This window comes from Zingiber officinale, chromosome 9A (genome assembly GCF_018446385.1).
Source record: "Zingiber officinale cultivar Zhangliang chromosome 9A, Zo_v1.1, whole genome shotgun sequence".
Classification (NCBI taxonomy): domain Eukaryota; kingdom Viridiplantae; phylum Streptophyta; class Magnoliopsida; order Zingiberales; family Zingiberaceae; genus Zingiber; species Zingiber officinale.
Window position 1 is genome coordinate 117,067,033 of NC_056002.1, and position 22,064 is coordinate 117,089,096.

General features: G+C 37.0%; 3 protein-coding genes across 3 annotated transcripts; all 3 read left to right on the forward strand.

Annotated features, from left to right (window-relative positions):
• Positions 1-304: 304 nt before the first annotated feature.
• LOC122019504 lies at positions 305-1,066 on the forward strand. Its single transcript, XM_042576964.1, has one exon. The coding sequence runs from the start codon at positions 305-307 to the stop codon at positions 1,064-1,066; it is 762 nt and encodes a 253-aa protein (XP_042432898.1).
• A 5,089-nt stretch (positions 1,067-6,155) lies between these two features.
• On the forward strand, positions 6,156-6,914 carry LOC122019505. The gene has a single exon (XM_042576965.1). The coding sequence runs from the start codon at positions 6,156-6,158 to the stop codon at positions 6,912-6,914; it is 759 nt and encodes a 252-aa protein (XP_042432899.1).
• Positions 6,915-15,712: 8,798 nt separating this feature from the next.
• LOC122021728 (peptide methionine sulfoxide reductase B1, chloroplastic-like) lies at positions 15,713-19,022 on the forward strand. The gene is made up of 5 exons (XM_042579883.1): positions 15,713-15,949; positions 17,992-18,103; positions 18,200-18,265; positions 18,348-18,545; positions 18,641-19,022. Exons 1-5 carry the CDS (start codon positions 15,721-15,723, stop codon positions 18,666-18,668), a joined length of 633 nt encoding a protein of 210 aa, XP_042435817.1. The 5' UTR covers positions 15,713-15,720; the 3' UTR covers positions 18,669-19,022.
• The last annotated feature ends 3,042 nt before the right edge of the window (positions 19,023-22,064 follow it).

Here is a 22,064-nt window from a genome sequence, read left to right on the forward strand (position 1 = left end):
AAAAAAACTATAAACTTCATCTACATAGTGGGGGAGAGATTTATATTGAAAAATTTATACCATAAATTATATACTATAAATCTTTCACTGCAAATGTCCTTAGTGATCAATCTGGTGAGAATCGACGTGGACAAATTATTGACCAAGTCTTGGATGGCCATGCCTCATTCATCTCCGCCGCATATTTGTGTTTTTTATTTGTTTTTTCCTTGGAAGAAAATTGTTCATTATCTATATTTAGTTAGCCGTCGTTGGACGTTGGCTGTAGATCCTTATTGTGGTATCTGTAATTTCTTTCAGCGGTATGGACCAGCCTCTACTCGTCTCTTCTTCCCCGGCGCCGCCATCGCCGCCGTCCGACGACTCTCCCGGCTTCCTCGTTCGTCTCCTTCTCCTGGTGGCCGTCGCCGCCTTCTCCCTCTGGGCCAACTACGAAGCCTCCAAGGGCTTCCAGGTCACTGTCCTCAACGCCGCCTCCTCTTTCTCCTCCTCCTCCTCCTCTTCCTCCTCTTCTGCTCGACGCTTTGACCTGCTCTTCGTCGCCAACGGCCGCGCCGCCCGGCTCGTGCACCGCGCAGCCGACTCCGTGCAGCGCGCCCTCTACCCGGACGCCTCCTTCCCGCGGAAGCCGGTGGAGCGGGTGACGCTCTCCATGGCGCCGGCGGTCGCGGCCGACCACGGCGACTGCGTCCGCGAAGCGACCGTCGCCGTCAGGCGCGGCCGCCGCGAGGGGGAGTTCGCGGTCGAGTTGAGGCCCCGCGTCATGGAGGCGGCGGACGTGGCGGAGGCGGTGGCCGGCGCGGTGCGGCGGGGCGTGGCGCGGGTGTGGCTCTGGGACGGGCAAGGCCGGGCGCCGGAGCGGGTGCTCGCCGCCCTCGAGGACTACCTGGCCACGTCATCAGCAGACGCGCTACGCGGCGCGTTGGCCAGCCAATCAAGGAATCACAGCGCCGCTACGGCGCTACCGCAGGAAGATTTCGTATGCGCGGCTCGTCTGAACAGGGCCATGAAGGACGGTTGGGACGACCGCATGCTAATCGAAGCATGCGCCTCGATCGCTGCATGACCTTGCAGAATAGTCTTATGAGGACTGATCCGCCGCGCGCCGCCTCTCAGGCGCCCCGAGTCTTGACTGCCATGTCGGTGCGCAGCAGATCAGACTTTCTCTTTATTATTAATAATATTTCTGTTGCTTCTAGTAATTAGTATTAATTGGTAAGTCATGGTGTTAATCTACTGTTAAAATATTCATTAATAATTAGAAGAAAAACTCTCGTGTTGCACTCTAATTACTAAGACGTATGTAAATAATTAATATGAGTATCATCCTTGAAATATGATTATATATCAACATTCGAAGGCTCTTGTTGCTAAAGATTAGTATGTAAACTGTCGTTTTCATCTTTTTGAAAAGATGGTGTCCCTCTCTCTCTGTCTCTACGATAACTGCATGCCAGTCCATTAACTTTAGACTTTTTCTTAAGACCGTGCAGGCTCAATTAAGGTCCAGAGGACTATTTTACCTGTGTGTTCAACATGGAGTATGCTTGGGGCTAGCTCCTCTACTGCATCACTGTGTTCATCCAAATGTGATCGTTCGTGTCGTATTTCGTAGTTACGACGGCAGACGAGTCCTTAAGTGTTGGTTGGAATGTTATGCTTGTCGACGAATACAAAAACAAGAACATGCATTAACATCGTAGTTTACAGATGAGAATCGATCGAAGACGGACTCGGATTGAGCTCGCTCGAATTGAGTCAATTCGAGTTATAGAAATGGTGCGTGTGTGATTGGGACTTGGACGAGCGTCGGTGTAGGTGCAGGTACTTTCGCTGGGAGGCTGTGTGTCGGTGGACGAGAACTTGGACAAACTGACAACGTTTTAGTGTTTTCCGTACATATCAATATTATCGACGCAGACACATCGACAATTCGGGCGACTCAATCACTATTCTGCAGTTTGTTGTTTTGTACGAGCGTATCAGAGGCAGTACTATTCCCACCGCATCAAATAATAGACCGGAGGGGTAGAAGTGTCAGTTTACTGCAACTGTCCGTCCGCGCCTCCGCTGTCCGACTGAGAATCAGGGCATCCGGACACCCAACTCGATTTTTTTTAAATCTTAATTTAAATTCGATCCAAATTTAATTTTAATTTAAAAATTTTAAATCTAAATCCGACTAATCTGATCGGCCTAAATCCGACCCGTATATTCTGTAAAACTGAAAAAAAAAATCGATTCAAAATATTTTTAAAAATTATTTTTCTAATAATTCTTTATTTTTATGTCAATTCTTAATTATTATCATGTTAACATTGCTATATATATATAAAAATATCTTAAAATAAAATTTAATTTAATCTCAAAAAATCCACTAATTCATAAATTTTACTCAATCCGAACCCGACTTGAATCCTAAAATTCTTAAGTCTAACTTGATTTTTTCGGATCAACATAGGTCAATTCGTCGAATCAGGTTTATTTTTGACACCCCTATTTATCCCTAAATATTATATCCCAAATTTAAAATCCTAAACCCTAAAAAAACTACATACCTTAAATACTGTATCCTAAATACTAAACCCTAGACCCCAAAAATCTTAAATCTAAAGCTTAAAAAAATTTAAAAAAAAAAAATTACGTTCCCTAAATACTATATACTATACCCCTATGAGCAGTTAAATTTTTTTCTATTTTAATTTTTTTAGTTTGAGTACTATAATTCAACATCTAAATTCTAAAGATAAAATTTAATTGATTTAACTCCGAAATTAAAAAAATAAATTAAAAAAAAAAACTCTATATGTACTGAGCTGCTTGGATCAATTCCAAGCACCTCACTAAAAACAAAAATAAAAAAATATCTAATTTTACATTTGAGACGTTTAGATATATTCCAGGAGCTTTAATTGTGCACATATATACACACGTGAGCATCCTATAAGCACCAAGTATTTTTTTTTTTTAGAACTTAGGATTTATAATTTAGAATTTCAAAATGCTCATGGATAGGGGTGTGTATATAGTATCTCCCAACTATGAGGTAATTCGTGAGCATCTAATATTGATTTTTTTAAAAAAAAAAAACTTCCTTAAATCTAAACCTTAAATCTTAAATTCTAAATGCTAAATCCAGAAAATAAATAAACAAATATATATATGTATAGTCTACGCACTAAGGAGTCCCAAAAAAAAACGAATCACATTAGATTAATTATATATAATTTTATTGTTGCAAGAAATTGTTTTCGCAATTCATGATTAGAAAATCGGACGATAATAATTTTACTATTGCGCTAAGTCTTCCGTTCATTTTGCTAAAATTTCATGTCGAAGAATAAATCCATACCCATCATTAAATCTAGATTATGACAATCATAAAATATGATATTCCATTATTAGATTGCAATAATAAATTTTCACCATAGTAAATCAAGATAAGAGTTAAGTTTTTCTATAAGTTGCTCCTACGGGTGTATTACAATATAAAACACTTAGTGGCTACAATAAATCAACATAAGGATCAAAAAGGCTCTCTCTTAAATTAGTCAGTTCCCAAACTAGATGTTGTAGAATGTTCTAAAAGAGAAAATCATTGCAATGAAGTTGGAGCATTTGTGGATGACAGAGAGTTTTGACCAATAAATTGCAACTAAAGCTGTGATTATATACTCAGAAGGTATGTCTCACTTAACCATCTTTAAATAAATCATTTTTAATTTGGAAACCATATATATTAATCTATGGTTTCCAAATTAAAATCATTTTATACTCATTGAACCTCTCGACCCCTATTTGCTTCTTACTTTTCTAGAAAATGAGATTATCTCTTAAGATGACACAATTGCCACAAAAAATCGTCTATCTATATGGAGTCTGCTCAATTTGATGAAGATGATTGCAGATATTTTTTCCTAGGACATTCTTCAAATAGTGGAAAATACTCATAGCTACTGCCCATTGGCCATGACATTGCTCTCTAGAAATTGGATGATGACACTAACAATAAAAGAGATGTTAAATTTGGTGACTATGAGATAATTTAGTTTTGCTGTACTAGCTTCCTATATTTGCTTGCCAATGGCTTCTAATATTCAGTTATATCAATTGTCTTTATTTGATTTTTTGAAAAAAAAAATGATGTTTTACAATTTGCGCAGAATTGTTCTAAGACTTGTATGCAAATGATGGAAACCTCTTTCGCATGATCATGCATGCATGGAGGAAGTCCTTAAGCTGTAGAAAAAAAATCAATCCAAAAATAGATAAATTGAGAAGTTATAATTGGCCAATGTAAGAGAGGGCGTTTGACTGGGGTGAAGGGAGTCCTTAAGTAATCATGCTTGAGGGATTTATTCACTCGATCAATACCAATTCTCGACCTTGGAACTTGAATAGCTATATATACCTTCTTATTGGACTAGTTGATTGTTACTAAAAGACTTGGGAGAAAGTTGGTAGCATAACATTCATACTAAACCTCGAGATGAACAGAAACAACTTTTAAATATAGTTGTTTGGTGGTAGTTAGATACTTCGACCAATAAATAAATGGTGATGCAGTGGTTTCCTGTAGCCCTATGTGTCCTCTGGATCAAGATTCATGTTGACTTGTCAAACAGTCCATTCAGGGTGGTGCGATGATTAAGACATGAGATATTGTCACATGAAGTCTTGGGGTCAAAACTCGGCGTGACCGAGCATGACCTTCCCCATGTCTTGGCCATTTGCACTAATGGCTAGTAGCCACCCGTGATTTACCTCCTCCGTGTTGGCTTAGGGACGGATTGATGGGGGCGCTGGGGACGAACGAATCGCCTTTTACCACATGTTGACCACGAAAGTAACTTTATTCAGATGAGACTCAAACCTGATGGAACCAGCTCGATGTACACATCCCCACCATTCAAGTTTGATTAAAGGACAAATCGTTGCTCGTATCTCAGTCTTGACGACGAATTCTCTCTCAATCTTGGCGACAAACTCCCTCCCAATATTGATGACAGATTCCTTCTCTATCTTGGCAGCAAACTCTCTCTCATCTTGCGACAAACTTCCTCTCAGTCTTAGCGACAGACTCACTTTTATTTTCGGCGACAAACTCCCTATTAGTCTATGATGTAATCACTGGCATCATCTCTGTCTCAATTCCAACCGTCAACACTATCTCTCAAAGGCGAATCCCTACATCGTCTCAGGCTCGGTCTTAGACCTAGACTTCATATATTCCCAAGTTCACTCCACCCTGATGTCACTTGCTTCATTCTTAAGACAGGTCTATGCTTATACGTATGACATTCTAAAAATGAAAGAGCGATTACGATGTTATCAGATCTGGCCTCTTATATATCCTCTACTAACATGTGGTGTTGAATGAATGAAGAGATAACTAACGACGATCAGATCTGATCTCCTCCTAGCTCCCACGATGATGATATTTTGATTGGTGTAGATATGCTCTCCAAACGATTATATAGATACTCGTGAGGATAATGACAAGAGAGGATTTTCTTCAACTCCATTAGGTACGGTTCTACTCTTTTTCATCATCTCCGTCTCTACAAACTACCTCAAACAAATTTTAACTTGAGTCTGAGTGACCCCAAGATCTGTCCGAGTAAGTCTAACCCTCTCTTCAACTATGTCTCAAGTCTCTTTATCTCTCCCACCGACGATCTCCGAAGCACACATGTACATTAAGTTTGTTAAATGATAGTTTAATCATCGTCTGCGATATTTGATCAGAATAAATGGTCATAATCACTTAGACATGCATTAATCAAATTTTGAAACCAGCATGTCAGTCTTGGTTGAACTTGGACTCCAGGAATTTAAATATGAATAGACGATCATGATCTAAATTGAGCACAGCTAATTTTTACACGGAATAAGGATGATATTCTTCACCTTCATAAATGAAATTCTATAATATTACTAGTTGCACCGCCAATAAAAAGAGACAATCGCGGATGCCGTCCCTTTGGATCCGCCCCTGCTTATTGTCGACCCAGTCATGGACTGGGCATGTGGCCTCTGCCGTCGTTTCGTTTGTGTTGTTTATTTTTATTTATTTATGTTTTTTTTGTGTGTGGATGAAAATTGTTCATTATCTCCGGATCCTTCTTGTGGCATCTGAAATTTCTTTCAGCGGTATGGAGCAACCTCTGCTCGTCTCTTCTTCCCCGGCGCCGCCATCGCCGGCGTCCGACGACTCCCCCGGCTTCCTGATTCGTCTCCTTCTCCTGGTGGCCGTCGCAGCCTTCTCCCTCTGGGCCAACTACGAAGCCTCCAAGAGCTTCCAGGTCACTGTCCTCAACAACAACGCCGCCGCCGCCTCTGTCTCCTCTTCCCCTCCTACTCGACGCTTTGACCTGCTCTTCGTCGCCAACGGTCGCGCCGCCCGGCTCGTGCACCGCGCCGCCGACTCCGTGCAGCGCGCGCTCTACCCGGACGCCTCCTTCCCGCGGAAGCCGGTGGAACGGGTGACGCTCTCCATGGAGCCGGTGGTCGCGGCCGACCACGGCGACTGCGTCCGCGAAGAGACCGTCGCCGTCAGGCGCGGCCGCCGCGAGGGGGAGTTCGCGGTGGAGTTGAGGCCCCGCGTCATGGCGGCGGCGGACGTGGCTGAGGCGGTGGGCGGCGCGGTGCGGCGGGGCGTGGCGCGGGTGTGGCTCTGGGACGGCCAAGGCCGGGCGCCGAAGCGGGTGCTCGCCGCCCTCGAGGACTACCTGGCCACGTCATCAGCAGACGCGCTACGGGGGGCGTCGTTGGCCAGCCAATCAAGGAATCACAGCGCTGCTACGGTACTACCGCAGGAAGATTTCGTATGCGTGGCTCGTCTGAACAGAGCCATGAAGGACGGTTGGGACGACCGCATGCTAACGGAAGCATGCGCCTCGATCGCTGCATGACCTTGCAGTATTGTATTATTTAATATTTCAGGAATTAATATCTCTGATGCTTCTAATAATTAGCATTAATTGGTTGATTAATCTTGGTAATTAGGCAGAGTGATGGCTTTGTGATCGTAAGTCATGGTGTTATAATCTATTGTTAAGATGTTAAGAGGGAACAAAACTGTTGTGTTGCACTCTTTTATACATATATGAGAGTATCATCCATGAAATATGATTATATATCAACACCGTCAACTCTAAGACTTATCGTATATATCCTTGAAATATGATTATGTAAACTCATTTGGGTCGTAGTTATTAGACCATATACATTTTTAGGTTTAAAATTACAAGTCGGTTAATCTAGCATTAACCCTAAAAGTGTCGTTATGAGTAGTAGTCTTAAGAATACTTAAGTACCGTAAAGGATCTTGAGAAAGAGTTTACTGTATAAGAATGTTAATGTATTCCAAGTTATTGATTATATTAGACCGACCTTAAGATTTTATATTTATTTTGAACGTAACCTTGTAAGTTCGAAAATGGAGAAGACGGTGGATAGAAAAGATGCTTTGATATTGACCAAATGAAGATTCCTCGTTATTCTATGTGTCACAAAGAGCATTAGCAATTGGGCCAGAGAAAAGGTCTTGACGCAGACCCTCCAACACTCAAGTCAGTGATCGAATCGAGTAGATGAATAGTCGAATGAACAGTAGCTACAAAGTGTGTAAAATTATATAGCATCGCATGTCTACGCTTGTAGACGAAGACTCCTGTCCCCAGGGCATAGCACAGATGGGGAGTGCATGGTTCTGTGGCTGAAAGGTCCAGGGGTCGATTCCCGGGGTGTCACTGCCTGGGGTTAACGTCTCTGCCATGCACTTTCCACCTGTGTACCTGCATTTACCTCCCTCCATATTCGTGGGACCGGCTCTAGGGGGGTCGCTGATGTGACGGTTCCACATTTTTTTTTTTTTTTTTTGTAGACGAAGACTCCTTTTCTAGTGTTACAGTTTATATATATACAAATCTCAAAACATTTTCAGAAATGGACATATCATAAGATATTCTTACACCTTTCCTAAAGTGGACCCACAATCTCTACGTTTGTTATAGAGAAAGTCTTTAATGTACAACTTGCATGCATAGAGTTAACATTCTATCATCTGTGGCACAAAATGCTAAAAGAGGGATATTATTGAGTTGATGGATCATTAATGCACTATGAGGATGAGCCGGTTGAGTCCCCTAGCTTCAGTGTCTGGTCAGACCTCGCTCTTGGATAGAGTTAGCTCGGCTAAGGAATGTTGATCATCCTGAGGACTCAACCTTTGTAAAGACTCGGCTCGGCCAGGAAGAGTGGCGAGTCGCTTGGTCTCGGAAGAGTGGCCGGGTCGGTTGGTAGGCCTTGGAAGAGTGGCCAAGTTGGTTAGTCAATCGGTCGGTCGACCTTGTAAGAGTGGTTGGGTCGGTTGGCCTTGGAAGAGTGGCCAGGTCGATCGATCGGTCGACCTTGGAAGAATGACCGATCGACCAGAGTAGCAAATCAGCCAATCAAATCAGTTAAAAAAGATGATCATTGATCTCCTTTAACTTTATCACAATTTCACCGACCAATTTAACATTTTTACTCATCACCCCTCTTCCTATTCTCCATATCAAAAATAAAAAAGAAACTGAGTTAATATATATATATGAGTATATACAATGGCATGTGCAACCTTGCTTTAACATCACTAAACTAAACTAGTAAAAATACATTGATCCTTTAAAAAAAAAATCAGCGTATTGCATTATTTTTAAAATAAAAATTATAATATTTTACCAAACCTCTTTTTACTTCTAGGTTGGGAAAAATATAATTTACTATGTGGCTTCAATCATGTAAATGAAAAATTGAATAAAATATATTTTAAATTCAACTATCTTATTTTTATTTAGTAAAAACAGATAATTTACGCCCTTATTTCAAGAATGACAACATGCCATCTCAATTTTAAAAAATATCGAAGGATGCCTCACAATTCCCATATCCCTATTTTCCCTTCAATTTATGTTTTTATAAAAAAAATAATGCAAATTTAGATAGAAGTAATAAAACTCTTTCAATTTTATTGCACCTATATATGAAATATCAATTTCAGATTTTACTAATTTTCTGTACATTTAAATCCAATACATCTGATCTTATAAATCAAGAAAATATAGATTTATACAAATGATTTTGTAAAAATTAAGAAATTACAGCAAAGTTTTATAATGAAATTTCATTTGAGTTGAACGCCATTTCTAAAATATTTGAAGCAAAACTCTAGTTTCCCAAAATGTAAATTCATAAAAGAAATTGAGACAGAAAATAATATCTTATACAATAAACAAAAATATTTTGTTTTGCTACTTATATTAGTTAAACTTGGAGTTTATATAAATATATTATATAAAAAGGAAAAACAAAAGGAGGCACTTGTGAACTCATTTGAATTTATCTCGAAGACCAAGTATCCATATGATATAGGATAATACAATTTCAACTGAGAAAGGATCTCTTTGACCATTTTTTGTGATCCAAAGGATGTACCATTTGTATTTGCGGTCGGATCATGGTCGCGATCCGATCATAAATGGTTACGATTCCTTCCTGAGTTTACCGTCTCCACTAGATTATAGTTTTTGTTCGGAGCGGGTGGCCGGAGGTCGTCTGGAGGACACCCTCCCTCGGCGCCCAGTAATCTGACCACTTATTCATCACCGAAGGCCTCCGGGCGGCCTCCGGTCGTCTGCTCCGAACAAAAACTATAACCTGATGGGGACGGTGAATCCAAGAAAAGATTGCAACTATTTACAGGCGGATCGTGATCACAGTCTGACCACAAATACGAATGACATATCCCTTAGATCATAAAAAAGTGGTCAAGAAGAACTGTGCTTATTTCAACTTAAATAATTATCGCTTTAAAATTTATAATTAAAATTTGCTTGAATTTATATTTGAAAGATATTTATATGGAAGGATAGAAACAAAAAATAAGGAAAGCGTGAGCTAAATTTTTTTGAAAACTAATGAACTATTCATCCATTCTTTACCTAGGACAGACCTATTTAATTTAAAAATCTGTCCGATGGATTTTTTTCATCTCTTATTTTTCCTCTTCTGTTTTTTGATTTTTCATCCTTTTCCTTAGATAGAAGGAACCCTTAACCTAATGATAAAATTATTACCATATAATTAAAAGATCATGAATTTGAATCCTAAAAATAATTTCTTATAAAAAATAAAATAAAATTACATATAATGAATTCTTTCTCGAAATTTCACATGAGCACAATCAAACTTTTATATTAAAAAATATCTTTATTGATATGAATAATTTTAATAGAGGTTAAAAATAAATTCATTTTGTAATTCCATTAACTTTAGCCTTTTTGCTAGTGCCATGCAGGCGGTCTCAAGATCTAGAAGAACTATTTTACTTGTGTGTTCAACGTGGAGTATGATAGACGCTCCTATACTGCATCGCTATGTTCAACGATGTGATCGTTCACCATGTTTCTTAATTATTTACGACCGACGAGTTCCTGGCCGTTTGCTGGATTTTTGTGCTGGTCGACGAACAAAACGACTAGAACGGAGCATTCCCATTAAAGCTCGGCACATGGAACTCTGATTGTTGTTCTTTTGATCCTAGCACAGTTTACAGACGGGAGATAGACTCGGATTGAGCCCGCTCGAATCAATTCGAGTTCAGCCCGGACTTGGTCGGGCAAAATCAAGTTTAACTCATCCAAGTTGAATTAATCAGGTGGGAGGGGAGAATACATAATGGTGTGATTGGGACTTCAACGAGCATCAGTTTAGGTGCAAGTACTTTCGCTTAGATGTGTGTCTGTCTTGCATAGCTATTCATAAGAACATCCATAATACTACATCGTTATAATACTCATCGTATCATGAAAAAAAAAATATATGAAATTCATTGTCACATACTCATAATAATAATATTTTTTTTCACCTACGTTTCTTTTAATATTAACATAAATTATTTATCGATCCTACAATACACTCAATCATATTAAAATTAAATTTATAACTTTTTAATAAATAAAAAAATATTATACATATGGGGTAGGTCAACCCCGACCCACCCCATGTTTACTTGAACGCATTCAAGCGGAGGGATGCTATAACACCCTTTCGCAATGCCGATGAACACACATTAATATTATAACATCAAATTAACATATGCTTTGCAGATGCTCTAATTCGGACAAGATAAAAACTAATAATCGAAAAATGCACATGGCTACGTTATACTTAGGATCTAAATCATGAATATATGAATATCCTATCATGATACCCGAAGACATCCGACAAGTCACGTCCTCTTCTATAGTACTTTAGTTTGTACGTTCCAGAAAGAAGTCACATCAGTACTGTTTCCACAGGAACTGGAATTGACCACCTCAAATAATTAGATTTTTTTTCTATCATATGATATATAAAATACAAGTATGGTATTTTTTTATCATCTTTCAATTTTGACATAATAAATTCTTTACCTCTATCTTTTTTTTTATTTAAAATTATTCACATAAATCTGTATGCTTTTTTAAATTTAAGTTGATTATCTATCTTTAGGCTTTTGCTAAAATTTGATTTAAAAAAAACGAAGTAACCCGATGAATAAATTCTTACCAATGCGTGGAAAAATCACACCAGATGTATTGTACATACTTTTATTTTACATTATAAAAATTATTTCTGCAACTCAAATCCTTCATCATAATCGCACGATAACAATTTTATCGTTGCGCGGCTCCTTTCATTTTGCTAAAATTTGATGTCACAGCATAAATCCATATCCATTATTAGATCTAGATTATGACGATCATAAAATTCGATATTCCAATATCAATAATAAATTTTTTCCATAGTAAGTAAAGATGAGAGTTATATCTGTAAGTTGCTCTTATGAGTGAGGTACCGTGATAAAACGCTAAAAGAAATAATCAAACAACAAGATTTGAATCTTAAATGAAATGAGAATTTGGAGGTCACCTTCTTGTGCATGTAAATTGAACTCTAAATTTACTCAGTAGACAAACTAGGAGGAAGGAAGACTATCTACCTTCAGGATTAATCAAATGAGCCTTTAGGATTAATTAGACAAAGCTCGAACGCTTGTATTATAATAAAAAGGAGTTATGACTGTAAGTAAGTGGCTAAAAAATTCAACATAAGGATCAGAATGCTTTCTTAAATTAGTCTTCAGTCTTCAGCTCCCGAATTAGATGTTATAGGATGTTCTAGCATGCATCACAATGAAGTTGGAGCATTTGTGCATGACAGAGTTTTGACCAACACATTGCAACTAAGGCCGCGATTATATACTCAGAAGGTATGTCTCACTTAAACATCTTTAAATAAATCATTTTTAATTTGGAAACCATCGAGATTAAGCACCATCAAGAAGATTTAGGCTCAACCCTATTGTGTTCATTCCTTTGACCGTCAGACATTATTTTATTTACACATAATACACTTATTGTGAAAGAGACTTATGAAACATCATTCTTAATGGAGAAGATAAAACATGTTATGGCTAGATGAGATGGTCAGGTAGAGAGAGAGGGTCGCAGTGTTCGAGAGAGAACTCAGAAGAACTCTAATAGTGATACGAGGGAAAGACTGAAATCCAATAACAAAATAAAGTTTATAGAAACGGGAAGAAAAAGGGTGCATCAAATCTAAAAAATAGGCACAAACAAGATCATATAATTTGGCCGCATTCTGAATAACCAGGAAGGAGCAGAGGCCATTTTCAGGATCAGAATAAGTTATCAACGGAAACAGGGCAAAGAGAAAAAAAAAAATGAAAAACCAAAGTTGGTTGTTCGAGATGCAATTACCTCTTCATAGTTCAATGGAAAAGCCACATTTGTATTAACCCACTGTTTATCGAATAGTTTATCCATTCATCTCTGCATAGGGTATAGATCAAGGTCTGGATTCTTAGCTATATCATTAAACTTGGTGTTCAGCATTCGGGTTATTTCTTCACTCCCATTGTTCACTTTTGTTTTGATTTTTTTTGTCCCATAAAACCTGCCAATTAACATAATAGCATGGGATGACTTGTCAAGTATACATACTAAAATGAATAAATAGACATATAAATAGAAAGCACACAAGCACGATGTAGTTTTGGACATAGCTTGAGCTAGCAAGCTCATATAGTCCCTAATATATTCGGCTCCATTAAGACAATTAGGTTCAGTTCATGGTTCTTCAGTGCCAGAAGGAAAAAAAAGATCATCCAAAGTGCTCATCATTCTCCATTGTCCTCTCCCATATTGGTTTCACAGACTGCAGATGCAGCGGCGAACATATAATCAATGTTTTCACAAATAGACAGTATAGTAACGAGAGTCACTGTGAAACTGATGACCTTCTGATTCTAAAGTCCTTTGAGCTTCAAGAATGGAAGACATCTTGATGCTCAAGGACATGCATATAAAATGTATAGGTGATACCTTGCACATTCTGTAGGAAATTTTGTCTTGTCTTTTGTAATAAAATTGCAGAAAATGTTATGCAATAGTCTAAGAAATTTGAGTGACCCAAGAATAATATGTTGAAAGTCATTATCCAAAATATTAGGTTGAAAAAAAAAGATTTGCAGCTAAATACTCCATGGTGGAACGGACAAATTATAATGACAATGTTGATGATGATAATTGGTTACCAAGATCTCCTTGCTAAAGACATGACTTCAAATAGGCAGCAAAATTTCCACTCAACATTATAATCATGTAAAGGTAAGTCTCTTATAGGTTCAGGTCTGAAAAAATGAATATGCTCAGCTTGAGAATTCATATTTCGTAAGGACCATTAGTGCTCAGCTAATTGAACTGGTTCCATTACAATCTCCCACTTCTCTGTTTCAGTTTGCCAGCTTTAGAGACCAATTTTTACTCGTTTGCAGTAAAAAAGGGGAGACAAGATCCCAAGATGAAAGGAGGTAGGCAGTGGAACTAAAACTAGGAAGCACAATTGATCAAGTATCTGAATAGGGCAAATAAACAGAAAAATTAGATAGAATCAAACAAGTAGTTGGACAAGATCTAAAAATGTGAAAATATTGATGACTGCAAATGAGCATAAGATGGATAAAGGAAAAGTGATTAAAGTGGCCAAATAATTTTAAAATGACCATGTAGCAATTTTGGCAAAATCTTTTTATGGTCAATTTTGAATCTAAATATATACATGCATTTTAGCAGACTATTAAAGTCCACCCATACTTTCAAAACCATCAAATTATTATAAAATGGTTGTGTAATAGTTTTGATCAAAACTGCTATATATGACCTTTTTTGCTCAATTTTAAATCTAAATATATAGATGCATAATGACTCACCATATAGTGGTTTTGACCCAACGTTATATGACTATTTTCTCTCTGATAAAGTGGCAATATGTTTTACCTTCTCATGAAACCCAGGATCTGAGGCTATATGCATGGCAGCTTGATTACCAAAGTTAAGCCTCATCCGCCCTATTAAGGAGTATCTTATCTTGGTCATTAGACGTTTGACCAAAATGAGCTCACAGTTTTTAAGGCCATGACTATATTCTACCTCATTGAACCTTCCCACCTCTATTTGCTTCTTACTTTTCTAGAAAATGAGATTATCTCCTAAGATGACACAATCACCACATATAGATCGTCTATCTATATGGAGTTTGCTCAATTTGAAGATGACCTCAATCACTATATATGATATTTTTCCCTAGAACATTCTTCAAATAGTGGAAAATACTCATAGCTACTACCCAATGGTCACGACATCACTCTCTAGAAATTGGATGATAAATTTGGTGACCATGAGATAATTTAGTTCTTGTACTAGCTTCCTATATTTGCTTGGTTAGCCAGTGGCTTCTTATATTCAGTTATATCAAATGTCTTTATTTGATTTTTTGAAAAAAAATGATGTTTTATAATTCCCACAGAATTGTTCTAAGACTTGTATGTAAATGATGAAAACATCTTTTGCATGATCATGCATGAAGGGTGTCCTTAAGTGATCATGCTTGAAGGATTTATTCACTCGATCATACATGAAGGGTGCCCTCACATAAATTTTATCCTCCTAATTTCAACTCATTCTAGTCCATCCCACTTTGGTCTCCCTTCAATTAACTTCTTCAAGGTTCAAGCTTCCGTGAGTAGTAAGTAGGCTTTTTTATTCATTTTGCTTTGACCATAACAGTTATAGTTTCAGAGCTGTTTGGTCACTTACACCACAAGATGAATCAGTTTGACAAAGAAAATTTGAACAAAAATAGAGAAACACTCAAAGAAAGATAAACCTGATTAACCCCAAAAGAAAGATAAATCTTGAAAAATGTGCATCAATTGCTGAGCCACCGTAAAATCACAACCGAAAACATTACCAATTCTCGACCTTGGAACTTGCTGAATGGCTATACCTTCTTGCTGGACTAGTTGATTTTTAAAAAAAAAAGAAAAAGAAAAAAGACTCGGGACAAAGTTGGTACCATGACATTCATACTAGACCTCAAGATGAACGGCTGATATTACACGGTCTCTCCGTGATATCAGCCGGGAGATAAAGCGTTATCGTGTGATACTGATACAAGGATCGTGTCTGAAATTTGGGTGTGTGATGCCGATGCCACAAAAGCCGAGGGGAAATCAGGGCCGTACATGTGGCAGCGCTTCTATCATAGAGACCGTGTAATATTTCTGTTTTATAATAATAAATTATAGTGAGTTTCGCGAAAGTTCTCTTCATGGACTGCCGGTTGACCCGTCCAATTGGTGCAATGGCCATACGCGTGACTCTGCCGCGTCCGGTGCCCGCTGCGACTACCCTTCGTTCCTTCGTCTCGCTTCACCTGCGCTTCTCCCAATCGCCCGCCGTCCGCTCCCTCGTCCGAGGCTACCGCGTCTTAAGAGCGCGCTTGTCCGTCCGCAGCATGGGTTCTTCTCCCTCCTCCCAGAGGCCCGATAAAGTCCAAGGTCAGCAAAAGCCCTCAACGCCTCTTTGCCCTTATTCGGTTATTCCCTTCCTCCATGGACTAGACCCTCCTCCGGTCGCTGCTACACTGTGATTCGTGATTCTTTCCGTTAATTGATGATATGATGCTGGGATATGCTTGATTTTCCGCTTAATCAATTTATGTGATGGATTTCTCCTCCTTTAACTGTGGATTAATTATCCTTTGTATTGAATCGCGTTAACAATGATCCTTCTCTCTGTTCTGAGTAGAGTGCTATTAGTAAGGATCAATTTTTACCAGTTTAATGAGGAAAACCCAAAAAAAAAAAAATTTGTGTTCTAAAAAATTCAAACCAAAACCATTTTGCTTCCATTTGAAACCAAATCGAAAATTTTATTTTGGTTCGGTTTGGAACTGTTAATTAAAAATAAATAAAGAGAAACAACAAAAATTTATTAAAAAACAAATTTCCAAATCGTAATCCTAGTAAGCTTGATAATGAAGAGTGTTATAATTTGAGGTTTATGATAATTACCGAATATAAAAAGTAATAACAATAAGGAACTATAATAATTAACATAGTAATTTAACTGTATATGTACATGTGTGTGTACATAATCTTATAAAAACCTTAATGGTTTGGTTCGGTTTTAACAATTTGCAGAAGTTCAAATTAAAACCGACGATTGTAACTAGTATTTAAACTGAACCAAACTGATAAACCCAATTTTTTTTTTGTTGGTTTTGATCGGTTGGTTTTTGGTTTTAGATGCCTACGCCTAGCTATTATGCTGAATGTTAGTAGTAGTTGTTATGTGATTGAATAAATAATATAACTGGTGTTAAAATTTCCTTAGTAAATGAACTTCCATTAGTTGATATGGATTTAAACATTTACAAAATTAGGTTGGATTAACCCATGTTGTGGAGGCATATTAAGCCAAATTATGATCTATTTAGTGGATTTTGGATACTTAAGGTAAAATTGGTGAGCCAGTGATTTGGGCTTGTATGGGTAGAGACATTATTCTCTATACATACATGATGAATGATCCCCTCTTCCACCGAAGAAGCTTGGTCTTCACACTGTTTTCTCACCTTGTTGAAGGTCAAAAAGAGGAAGATTAACCTAAAAGGACAAAGATCAATGTGAAGGGTGACTTCTCATTTTCGTATCACTGACATATAACTCTAAGCTGATCTAGTGTATTTATTGTTTAAGGTCATGTATTAAAATCCAAAATCCTTGTTGAATTATCTTACAATAGCTAGATTCTTTTACAATTGTGATTGAATTCTCTTACAACAGAGCTATAATACACAAACTTAGATCATTTGTTTGCTTCAAAGATTTCCTTTGTGATGCTTAACTATATGAGATCATGTGAATAGAATGAGTATTTTTGTACTTTCTGAATTCAAATGGAAATTTGGTACTATCATGGAAATCCTTTCTTTCATACTCGATTTAATAGATAGATAGATAGATAGATAGATAGATAGATAGACACCTTACCCTGCACATCCCGTGAGCACCAACTTTTTTTTTTCGATTTGAAATTTTTTGTGTGCTTAATACTATTACACAACCCCTAAAACCTATTGGCATAATCGGGACCTTAAAAAAATCAGTGTTTCGCTGATTGTGAGCGCCACCCACCGTTGCCGTTCGGTAATAAGTTCATATATATATAAGGCTTTGATAGCTAGCTTGGGCACCCACAGTAGGCGACCGCCGCCCACCGTGGGTGCCTCTCACATGCGGAGGCGCCTCCCATGTGAGCGCACACCTCCTCCTCCTCCTCCTCCTCCTCTCTCTCTCTCTCTCTCTCTCTATCTATCTCTCTCTCTTATATATATATATATATATAGTGTATGAGTAGAAGGGGTTAAATAAAATTTGTGTATCAGCAGGTCGTCTCATTGTGTTATAGATAAAGTAGGGATTGATGGTGCATGTGCATGTGATATAAATAGGTAAACGGTCAAGCTTCTATTCAGAAGCCATTTTCCTTATAGATTTTGAGTTGAATGCTGAACTCCTTGCTGAATAATTTGCAGAATCAATAAATGTTAATCCTGCCTCATTGAGTGATGAAGAGTGGAAGAAGCGATTGACAAGTGAACAATACTACATTACTCGTCAGAAGGGTACTGAGAGGGCTTTCACTGGGTAAATCTTTTATCTACGTTGGTTGATTGCCTTTTATCTTTCTGAAATTTGCTCTATGTGTCTATTGATGGTGATATTGGTATGTTTGTTGGTCAGGGAATACTGGAACACTAAAACCCCTGGAACCTACCACTGCATATGCTGCGATAAACCGTTGTTTGAGTAAGGATTGTGTTTTAGAAACTCAGTCAAACAAATTCATTTTGATATTTTGCTAAAAAGACATTTTGCCTCCATTTTCCAGATCAACTACGAAATTTGACAGTGGAACTGGCTGGCCATCCTACTATGAACCAATCAGCAACAATGTGAAATCCAAGTTGGACATGTCAATCATTTTCATGCCCAGGACAGAAGTTCTTTGTGCTGCATGTGATGCCCATCTCGGTCATGTTTTTGAAGATGGGCCACCACCTACCGGAAAGCGATATTGTATCAACAGGTACAGCTTCCATCCCTCCTTTTTCAAATAGCATGGTGAGTAGCTGACACCTGATTGTCATTCGATAAATGGATACTTTTGATTTTGATTTTCAGTGCTTCCCTAAAGCTGAAGCCCAAGTAGCATGGCACTGAGGATCTGTTACAGTTTCACAGTCGAATATAGATGATTATCCTTGTTGAGGAATTATATTAAATATCTTCTTGTGCCTCTTCTGTACGTGACTTCAACTTTACTATAATAACTAGCAACTGATTGGAGACTCAGCCTCGATGTGAATTCCTGAGATAGCCTTTTGTCTAGGTTTTCCCTCAACATTCTTGATTTACAGATCCAATTGGTTTCTTCCTTTCGTTAGATTTGCCACGATGTTATAATGATTTTAATAGCAATAGTGTTCTAAGACAATCAGATTATAATTAGATAATTACTGTTATATACTTGCATTTTAAATTAATGAGATTACTTGTTTTATTAGTGGTCTTATTATTTCATGTGATTGGTTGATTATAAAAGATCCCTTTTATTGATAAATTAACAAAGATGTGAGATAACACATGGTGATGTTGAAATCTAGCCTTGATCATGGTGAGCTTGAATAGGATATCAATTTTACGACAGGATCATTGCCGGCTATATTTTTGCTATATGATAGTTATAAGCGATCACATATGTATAGACATGATTATGTTTAGGCACATATATTGTGAACATTATTTAGTGGTTGTTTAAATTGTAATTATTAAGACAATCATATTTGTTTGAAAAAATATAGTATTCATATGCTACATATTCATTATATTAATACCTACGTTTTTACTAACATACATCTGCATTGATTTGAGTGTTAACACACTCACATTCATATTTATTTTTATTTTATATTAAATAAGTAAATATATTTTAAATTTATACTTGTAATTCTATAATATTATTATTCTTAAATATATTTATTACTAAAAAATCTAATCTTCGTTACTAGTGTTGTTTATGTAAAAATAAAATTTCATATAAATTTAAAATGGAGTACACCATGCAAAAAAATCACACGGGTATAAAATTAAAAATAATATATAAATTAAACGTTTCAAAATATAAAATACTAATTCATATATTGTTGTTATATTATGTCTAAATATGATTAACTAAGTTGACACGAAGTTGATGATACATTTAATTGTCACGTAATTCAGAATTTCTTTTAAGATAATCATGAAATTCTCGATTCGAGTCTTGGATGAGTTGTGTGAGTTTGTCATCTTCATTATCATACCAATTTGTCTCATGATCCCTTTTATCTTTAATAATCATGTTGTGTAAAATAATTTATATTAACATGATATGTTTTAATTTTTTTCCTATACTAATAATGAGTTGGACCTCTAACAATTGCCCATCGAGATTAGAGCACCTCAAATGTCCATTCGACATCTTTTCTTGCATTCTTTTGTCTTTCCTTAAATAACATCCTCTTAGGATCCTCCGAGCAAGGAAGAGCGTTCATGAAGGTAGGTCATTTCAGATATATTTCATCTATTATATATATACTCCTTTGTATATTGAGTGTCGTTCACCGTGAAATTAATCTTTGGGACATTTCTTTGTAAAACGTTATTGAATATGATTCGTACAACACGTTAATATCATTGTGCGAATCGATGACTCAAATGAATGCATGTCATATATACAAGTTTTGAGACGCGATCGTTTCAAGCATGATTGTTGTTGACCCATGACCTCTTGTAAATAGTCCTTTCCAAACAACTGGGTAATTTTTCCATTCTAGTGCATACAATCAAGACTGTCCAACATGCATGCCAGAAAAGTCATATCTCTCATCATACATTTAAAGAAGACGTTGAATATCACCACTTGATCTTTTCAAGTATCGATCATCAAATAGTTCAACTACATATTTGCAAAACTTGAAAAGACACATGATAGCAGTTGATTCAGCCATACGTAATATGTAGGTATTCATCAAGATGATTGACAGGAACTCCATAAGCCAATTAATGAATCACAATTGTGTATTTTTATAGTGGTAACAAACCTTTTATTCTCGCAGTAGCATCTCTATGTTGAAAATGTAATGAACGATTCTCAAGTGTATTCACCATGTAAAGGAATAACTGTCTTCACATTTGAAATCGTCTTTAAAATATTTAATTTTGATACACTAGATTTGTGGAGAAATAATCATTGGCAAGCCTCATGTGCCTAACTTCACGATTTATTTGGATAAACTTTCTTCTTCATCACATCTCATTATTACTTTGATATGCTTCAAGAATTTCTTGACTTTATTGAAGTATCAATAACATTAGTTCTTCTCCTGGATCATAACTTTAGTCATCAAGTTCAATTTGGACTTCGTTTTTACTTGTGGAGTTGGTGCTAGAGCTGGAGGTGGAGCTGTTGGAATTTTGAGACATTTTAGAGGAAACGAAATTAAGAATGTGTTTGTCAAATGTTATGTTTTTAGAATGAACAATTGCATAACACAATCTGTCTATATATATTGGTTTTGTCATGCAATGGTTAGTTTCCAATGACTAGTTTCCAACCGCTATTTTACAACAACTACTTGTCAACGACTATATTATATTAATTGAAATTTTCAATAAATGACAAGATAATTACATTAATTAAAAATTATATTAATTAAAAATGGAATAATACTTCAAATTAAAGGTTGAGTCCATATTTTAGATATTCCAACTCTACCTAATCTTCTGACATAGGTGTTCATGAAAGATAAGTTGTTCCTTTATCATTTACGAAATATCTTTGGAAAGGATTGTGTATTCCTTCATCTTAAGTTGGTGATTTTTAACTTCAGATTTGGCTAAGACAACTTTTGCTTTCATTTCCTCTATTTTGAGTTATTTTTGTTTGCTTGTATATTCAGTAAACTTTGTACATATTGTTGTAGTTTATTGTCATATCCTCCATGACTGATTTGGTTGTCTTTCCCCTTTCCTTTTGCTATCTTCTGACCCATTGGACGAGTGTCTTTTTTCGTTTAGGTCTATATCTAGACTCACATCCTTTTTGTAAAAAAAGTCATACGCTAACCCCGAATGCTCCATATAGCCAACCCCATAACTATCTATAGAGAGGTAAATTAGGAAACTGAGTAGGCTAGGGTATTTCTGTCAGCTTTTCCGAGAATCAACCCTTGCCCATTTTTACAAATCTATCATGTGGTGACCAACTCGGCTATCCTTAGGGGTTCTAGACTCGCATCTTTGTTTGGACGAGGTGTTGCTTGCCCCTGACTTCGAGATCCTTGCTTTCTTCGTGTCAACAAGGTGATCAGTGGACTGTGGAATAAACATTGGATGGTCTTTGACAATTCTCCGTACATGTTTGAGATTAAAAGCAATGCAATTATTTTTTTCGTGATATTTTTCATATGCAAGTCGCAATATATCCTCATCACTGTGACCGCTTTGATACGCACTGTAAATACTATTATAATTTGTGTTGAAACGATATACCTTCTTTTCGATTATA